This window comes from Neltuma alba, unplaced genomic scaffold (genome assembly GCF_004799145.2).
Source record: "Neltuma alba isolate B1F8T4 unplaced genomic scaffold, ASM479914v2 tig00011259_pilon, whole genome shotgun sequence".
NCBI lineage: Eukaryota > Viridiplantae > Streptophyta > Magnoliopsida > Fabales > Fabaceae > Neltuma > Neltuma alba.
Window position 1 is genome coordinate 316,307 of NW_021635972.1, and position 8,410 is coordinate 324,716.

The following is an 8,410-nucleotide window of genomic DNA, read 5'->3' on the forward strand; positions in this document are numbered from 1 at the left end:
GCAAATTTAAATAGCTTCATTTGAGTGTGATGATTTCATTATGTGGGCTGTGTTTTTCTGCTCTATACGATTCTAAAACAAACTTTTAGTTACTACTTAATGAGCCATAAATTCATTTTTCATATTCCTCATACACCAAATTGTAAAACCCAAATTGCTTGACCAGAAAAAGGCTCAGTATGTGAACGAGTTGTTCACAGAAATCAGCCTTTATTAATCTGGTTCTCTTCTTCTTATATATTATTAATCTGGAATATGATTCAAAAGAAGGGAAGAAAGAATGCTTCTATTTCCTATAATCAATCATATCATGAACCAACAAACTCGATTATTACGTTGAACCTCACAAATCAGAATTAAGCAGCCCAGTTTCCTCATCCTTCTGATCTTCCTCTTCCTCCTTCTCCTCTCCCTCTCTGGTTTTCATGGCCATGGCTTGTGCTCTTTTACATTGTTCACTCCAATCTGTTCGACACACCGTGTAAACCATCATACTAAAACACGAAATCTGTGCTGCTAACATCCCACTCCACAACCCCAACATTTCAAATTTGTAAACAAAAGTAGCAACTAAGGAGACAGGCAATCCGACCACATAAAAAGCGCACAAGTTTATTCTTGCTCCTATGTTAGGACGTGCCGTCCCAGATAAGATCCCCCATGAAGCTGTTTGAGGCCAATTCCCAATCTCACATAAGCCAAGAATTGGCAACACTCTTGTCACCATATCTATGATTTGTATCTCATTTGTGAACATTCTGGCCCACACTTTCCTCACAGACAAAGTGAAGAAGAAGGCCATCACCCCAAATATGAAAGCTAAAGAAAGCCCTAGAATTGCAGTGCATTGTGCCCGTGAGGCTTGGCCTGCACCTAAGGAATGACCAACTCTTGTTGTTAAAGCAGAACTTAGAGAAAATGGGAAGATATAGAGGAAACCAGTGGTTTGTATAAGGATTCCCATTGTGGCCACTGTGATTTGAGGGTCACTTAGGAGGCCACAAAGAAACAACATTATCTCATACCACCACCATTCTAAGCACACTGACATACAACTGGGTAACGCAAGGCTCAGCAGTGGGCCCCACCCTTGGAAGGCTGCGAGGAAGAACTTGTTCTCTCCTGATGATCCATGCTTTTGCCATGGCTTCAGAGGTTTCTTGGAGACGAGAAGGTAAATCACAAGGCCCAAGTTCATGTTGATGGAGTTCAAACCAGTGGCCAAAGCAATCCCTTTCACTCCCAGCTTCAAATGCATAGTCAGAAAGTAATTCACAGGAATGTGCAAAACAGCAGCACAAGACGCAGCTATTGTTAAAGCAGTGGTCAGGCCTTGTGTCCTAAGAAAAGACCTTAAAGGGAACAAATGAGTTTGAGCAAGCAGTTCAGGGATAGAGAAAAGCAAGTAAACTTGAGCGACTTTGGTGACTTCAAGGTCTTGACCAAGCCATTGAAGTACAGAGGTCATGTTAAGCCATAGGATGATGATGGGGAGGGAAACAAGGAGGAGAAGACAGACCATTTTGTGGAAGGTTTGGCTAAGAACGGACCATCTTTTGGCTCCAAAAGCTTGGCAACAAATAGGGTCCATTCCCATGGTGAGGCCTTTGAGGACTGAGATGCCAGTGATGTTGGAGAAGCCTATGGCAAGTGATCCGCCGGCTAGTTCGACTTTGCCTTGGCGACCCAAGAAGAGCATAGAGACGACAGAACGAGAGTATATCAGAATGCTTGTCGCTATGAGGGGCAGTGCAACCTTGGCCAGTGACCGTGACTCTTCTTTCACCTGCGCCCATGCATGCAAATTAACTTTAGTCAACTTACTACATGTTTGCAATAATATTAGCAAGTTTAAAAAACTTAGGTGGGGCAAGAAAAACATAGTTAGATGAAAGGAAAAAAAATATTTGACATGACTCCGGGGGCAACTGACTTTTTTGCCCATTTGAAATTAAAGCAATTTTTTCTTGCTTGGATTTTGACTATTTTTGTATTTGAATATTTTAAAATTGATTTTTCAATATATCATTCAAACAAACTTATGTTAAATTGATTTTTTTTAATCAAAACTGATCCAAAGATAAATCACATCCTATTAATTGACTTTTGTCATAATTTTAGTTAGATCAAAGTGACTTTTACCAGTTGATCCGAACAAATTTCACTTCTCAACCGGATTCGTATAACTTGACCTTTCAAGCCTGCTACCTTATGTCCTGTAACTTCATAAAGCTGAGACGTTGGGCTTTTGCCGTACTAATTCTACACTTTAACATGGGCTTCAACCAGATTCTGTCTTCAACATTGGCTTGCCCTCATATGCTCAAGCCCAACGAAACATGTTGAGTTAAATAAAGTGAAATAGTTTGGATACTGTGTCAACTAGTTGTGTTTTGTGCTGTATCTTAGAATTACCATAATACTATTAAATTTAATTAATGTGTGGTAACTAACTTGTTATTGTTTCCGTGATTGGAGTGAAATCAAGAATATGTGAGGAGGATAAGATTAGGTTGCTAGAACATGGGGCTTGTTTGTCGTACGTGTAGTCATTTGTTATTAACGAACACAACTGTCACTGTTCATTTTCATGGATCAAACCACTCACTGTACAAGTTCATGTTTAAATATATAAATATTCAATTAATTCAAATAATTTTAACATTAGTTCAATTCATTGACGGATCATTTTGCAGTTCAAGAAATATCCATTCAAATTATAAATTACCCCACAAAGTCTTCAAAGCACCATCATGCAATCACTAATTAAAGAAATTTTTGAGTGTTTCTTGTGAGACAGACACCGTGGACGAATATAGTCAAAAGATACCAATGTCTTATTATTATTATTATTCAAAACCATGACTACTCATTCGCTATACAGAATCTAGAAAATAAAACATACGCTATCTCTTGATAATTGTTGGCGTTTTTACTTTTTGATTTTTTAAGAAATTCAAATTTAGACTTATTTAATCTGAATTCAAAGGAAGTAGTACGTTCTGAAATTTGTTTTTAAAAAATTTAAAATAATGTTTTTAAGGTATAACTTTGATATATATATATATATATATATATATAGGGATTTAATTCGATCTCTACTCTTACCCCATCACTCTCTTATCACTTGAGCTAGTGCTAAGTGACAATATCTTTATAATTTTAACCCGCCGAATGATGGTGGGAGGAGGGAAGTGATTAATGTAAATAGAAATATAAGTTTTTAATTTTTACGCATAAAAATAATATGTTCTATCAAATAAAGATAATAAAAATATAATGGAAAACTTTGTTCAAAAAATAATACTACCTCTAGTTCTAATTATAAGATTTTATTTATAGAGTACAAACAAGATTTTATATTTAAGAAACAAGCTAATAAGATACAATAACGACAAAACCGAAATAGGCAAGGGAACCTAATTATTGGCTAGTCCCCACGTAGTTCTAACAAGAATAACCATAAAAAACGCACAAACCAAAAAGAAAAACAAATATCAACTTTACCAAAACCATCTTCTTTCAACAATTAATTTTGCAAATCACGTTATTATTGGTTATATTCCCCACGTGAAAATTAATAATCAATAATCTTGCTACGAATACAACAAGATCAAACACAATCACTATCAAAATGCTAAATATGGATATTTTCTCATCAACTTCCTTTTATAAACCACGAGCTCACATCATGCCATCAACATTTATGAGGTTTCCAAAAGCAAGCCAGAAAGAATCCCCAAAGAGAAAATCAAAGGAACCCAGAGAAGAAGGAATCCAGAGAGAGAGAGAGAGAGAGAGAGAGAGAGAGAGAGACGAACCTCAGAGAGAGGAAGGGAGGGAAGTTGAGCAGTGAGATGGCGAAGAAGGCCATGAATGAATCTCCAGCTTCTGCTGCTAAAACCAGAAGAAGTATTATTAGTGGCTTCACTTGTGGTGGTGTTATTATTATCGTCGTCGTCGTCATCTCTGTCTCTCATTCTCTCCCCTTTCGAAATCACAGCCTCACCACCATTTAGGATTCCTCGAGATTCAGCATTCCCAGTGCACATGTTTATCCACAAGTCGTAGATATATAACTATAAGTAAACAGAAACACAGTACCAACAAACATCCTTGAAAACGATGAAGAATTTTACTCTCAAATGGTGCTTTTGTGTGTGTGTGTGAGAGAGAGAGAGAGAGTTGTGTCTGCGTAACAACTTGGGTTTTTTCTGATATATGTACACACAAACACACGCACGCACATATGTAGCATGAAAAGTGAGTGAGAGCAAACCTTGGAGAAATAGAAGATTACAAAGTCCTAAGAAAGAAGTGTACGGACTGTTGGGTTTGTGCTAGAAAATATTCTCGGCCATGGCATTGGAGGAGAGATATGGCTGCATAAAGGCAGAGAAGGAAACAGAAGAGGAGGCAGAGAGGGGTGTGGTGCTTTGGAAACAGTTGAAGAAGCAGCACACACACTCACACACACACCCTTCAACCTTTGTATTTAATTTATGCTTGTGCTCATTATTTTATTCACTTTTCTGATATTATTATACCTATCACCCTCTCCTTCCTTTATACTTTTTTGTTCCATAATTTTTTATTATAAAATAGTTTTTAATTAGTTAAAATTTAAAATCCTCTCCACCCATATAGATTTTTAATTAATATAATTAATTGGTATTCAGTATTTTCGGATTAGATTTAAGTATTGTCAAGTAAAGTAGCTTTCTCATACATTACACCATAATATTTTCAATATACAATTAATTGGAGAAAGATTACACCACTATGAGCTCAACTCAAACAGATGAGATTTATTATCGTCTTTCTTTCTCCTCAACAGGCAACATCATTCAATATGATATATATATATATGTATATATAAATTATAATCTTAAATTTGTTATATCTTGTTAAATTATTTACAAAAATTTGTGTGGAAATTAGAAAATGATGATTCTCGTTCAAATTTTTAAATGACATGTTAGATATCACTTTAGTTCTTTAGAAATACAACAATGTATATACTATATAGCTCTTTAGCCACTTGTTTGTGTATATATATGTGTGGACACAAAATAATATGTTGATTTTCTTTAATTTTTTAGGATTAGAAATTTAACGTTTAAAGTACCATCTTTTGGACTCCAACCGCGTGCAAGGTAATTAGTAAAAGATTATCAAATGAACTAATTAAATTCATTTGATTAGCAAATAAAACCTTAAATGAATCAAATCCGATTAAAGATCTGCCATGGCAAAAACTTGAACAGAGCTGAAGATTTGAATATCATCTTGAAATGTGATCCAGAGACAGAGATAGAACAGTTCGGCATGACATATTAATAATGATTATAATTAATATATTATTATAATTGGGAAAAGGGATTACCGATCGAATATAATGTCAATTCAGGATCCACAGATCATAAGGACATTCATTATATTTGACTTGAGATTTATAATTATAAAGCTTGGGAGCTCCTCCTTTATTATTCTCAAAGTGGGGTTGACGTACGAGTTCTTAGAAAATGCTTGTGAATAAATGCCATCAATATAACTTTTCAATGGCAGCCAAAATTCCCAGAAAGGAATTTAATGGTCAAAACAATCAACATTTTATTCTGAATAATTTAATATTCTATGCTCTTCGACTGAAGAAAGTATGACAGAAGACCAAACTGTAGAGAATACTACATGTATATAAGGCGGTACAAGGTTATATATTCTAAATGCTCCTTAATTGGGGAATCAATTCGGAGGTATGTGGATATCTGTTAGGCGTACAAGTAATACATTAAGGGGACTTCGGTCAAAAATTTACATCAAGGGGAATATTTAAGGATATGTGTGTATATATTTTTATATGTGGCTTCTGGAGAGATCGAAATTCCCAAATCCCCACCCAAATCATTCTCACAATCATTTCAAATTCTCTCTAAATAATAACTTTATTTCTTCGGTACAGAATATATATATATATAGGAGTTAAACAACTAATTTACAAAAATTGAGAAAATTATTAGTTAATTTAGTCATTTAATTTGTACGAAATAGACGTTGGTTTTCCTACCTAAAGTACCACAATTAATCATTTGTATTGAAAACTACTCCTTTAAGAAAGAAATTGTAATTTTAAAGATAAAGTAAATTGATGTTTTATATTTATCACCACAACTAATCCTTACATTAACTCTTATATTCAGAATTACATGAAGTATTTAAGGCATTTTCAAAGTTCAGGCATCTGAAAAATACAGTGATTTAAATCTCCACAGATCAAAAAGGTCAAAACTGGCGCCTCACGATCATGCTCCTATATATTCTGGTCATACTTCAAAGTATTGGGGGAAAAAAGAGTGAAAGATCTTACTCGTTACCTACCTTATATAGCACCTAGTTTAACTTAAATATAATGGTATAAATAGGGTAAAGTGTCCGCCGAACTTCACGATTCAAATACTTGTAATATAATTTTTTTTAAAAAAACTATAATAAATTGTATTCCTCATGCTTCGTAACATAAAAACTTAATTTGGTTAGAGTAAGAAATTCAAATAAATTGTTTAATTACAATACATGTGTCATGAGTTTCCTACATTATATTACATATATATATTTATCAGTTTATAAGTTAAATTAGTTTGGAAGAAAACGATAAATATAAAAAATAAAATGAATTGAGATCTTATATTTAAAATGAAATTCAACCTTCTAAATAGTCCTTATAGCTATATTAGGGACATAAGGACTGGCAAAAGTAAAAATATTAGGGACAAAAGGAATTACTATTTACAAATTATATTTACTAAATTGAGTTCGTGTATATCTACAAGTTCAGCCAAACACACGTTGGGCAGCTTTTTGTGTGCTGCGGGCTCGTGTTTGAATGATTAAATTTATCTGAAGCAGCCAACAACGGTAAACACCAAGAGTGGTTTGTATAAACATGGACCTTTTTGAAGTTATAGTATCTATGAAGTAGGGATAAAAAAGTAATGCAAAAAAATGAGTGTGTGTGTGTGTGTGTGTGTGTATGGGGTTTTTCCAATTTATTTTTTACTCACCCTTTTTTCTTTATATGAAGTTTTTTTTTTCTTTTTTCAGATATTTCATGCCTAAGTATCTGTGAAGTAGGGAAAAAAAGTAATGCAAAAAAATGAGTGTGTGTGTGTATGGGTTTTTCCAATTTATTTTTTACTCACTCTTGTTTCTTTATATCAAGTTTTTTCCTTTTTGAGATATTTCATGCCTAAAGTTTCTCATAACATATTTTCATGGCGGTGACGTTGAAGACCCAAATGCTTATTAAACAAAATATCTTTTAAAGTGTATACTATATACTCCTTTGATCTTATTTTTAAGATAGACAGAAAGAATATTTATTTTTGTTCTCAATACAAGTTAGCTCATTAAATTTACTTATATGAATATATAATTTTATATTTAATTTATTGTCATGTAAACTATTATTTTTTTGAAAGTACATAATATTAAATAGGATAAACTTTATTAACTTTCAAGATAGAGTTAATCAGGTTTAAGGTAATCAATTTTTTTTATTTTAGTAAAACATATTGAAAAGCATCATCAAATGACTAAACTACTAAAAATTAAACCAACTTGCGTTTAAATATCTTAGGACATTTGAAGATCCCAGAAAGCTGTGCTACTAAAGTTGTTACATAATAATTTCAGTTGCGAGAATCGTACTTGGCATATACAAGAAAGTTAATATATATTTGATTAAAGAAATGGTTTAAACCCGGTGAGCCATATGAACTACAAAACTGAAATCAATCCTGGTTTACACGTGATGTTCATTAATTCCAATATTTCGACCTAAATGTTTAAGTAACTAAACACGTTTTTCTATGCATTAATTATACGTAATTTGAAAAATGACTTACACCAGTTTTTTTTTAAATATAAAAAAATTTAGATGAGTTGAGTCCTGGAGATTTACCAGGGCCGGGACATGCCTCTAGGCTCAAAAATTATACTAGTTTGTAAGTAATGAGGTTTGTTTATAGATGTTAATTTTATACTATTGGGATATATTCCTCTAGTCCTATTTATAGGACATTTCTACATTGTTTCATATATATGAAAAAAACTTTAAACTAAACTAATATTTAATATTTAATATATACTCTCTCTTTTTTTAAAAAAATAACTTGTAAATGAAAGACAAAATAATATATTCATATTTAAAATTTAATAAAATGACCTGTAAAAAAGTTAGAAAGAGAGAGAGAACGCAGCGAGTGCAACCTTGAACAAGTACATCATAAACACACGCACAGAGAGAGAGAGAGAGAGAGAGAGAGAGAGAGAGAGAGAGAGAGAGATGTATGCAAGTTGATAGAAAGCTAGACTTTTACAGATTTGATAGGAGAGGAAGGAAGAGAGAGGA

At 33.2% G+C, this 8,410-nt stretch overlaps 1 protein-coding gene across 1 annotated transcript; it reads right to left on the bottom strand.

Annotated features, from left to right (window-relative positions):
- Positions 1 to 343: 343 nt before the first annotated feature.
- LOC114763161 (protein DETOXIFICATION 53-like) lies at positions 344 to 4,052 on the bottom strand. Its single transcript, XM_028952769.1, has 2 exons — positions 3,822 to 4,052; positions 344 to 1,786 (listed from the first exon to the last, which is right to left on the bottom strand). Exons 1-2 carry the CDS (start codon positions 4,050 to 4,052, stop codon positions 344 to 346), a joined length of 1,674 nt encoding a protein of 557 aa, XP_028808602.1.
- Between the last annotated feature and the right edge of the window lie 4,358 nt (positions 4,053 to 8,410).

Bases quoted from the DNA above. Each gene is read 5' to 3' on its own strand.
- LOC114763161 (XM_028952769.1), bottom strand. From the start codon at position 4,052: ATGTGCACTGGGAATGCTGAATCTCGAGGAATCCTAAATGGTGGTGAG. The intron at 1,787-3,821 runs GTTCGTCTCTCT...GCATGGGCGCAG, and splicing joins CCTCCCTTCCTCTCTCTGAG to GTGAAAGAAGAGTCACGGTC.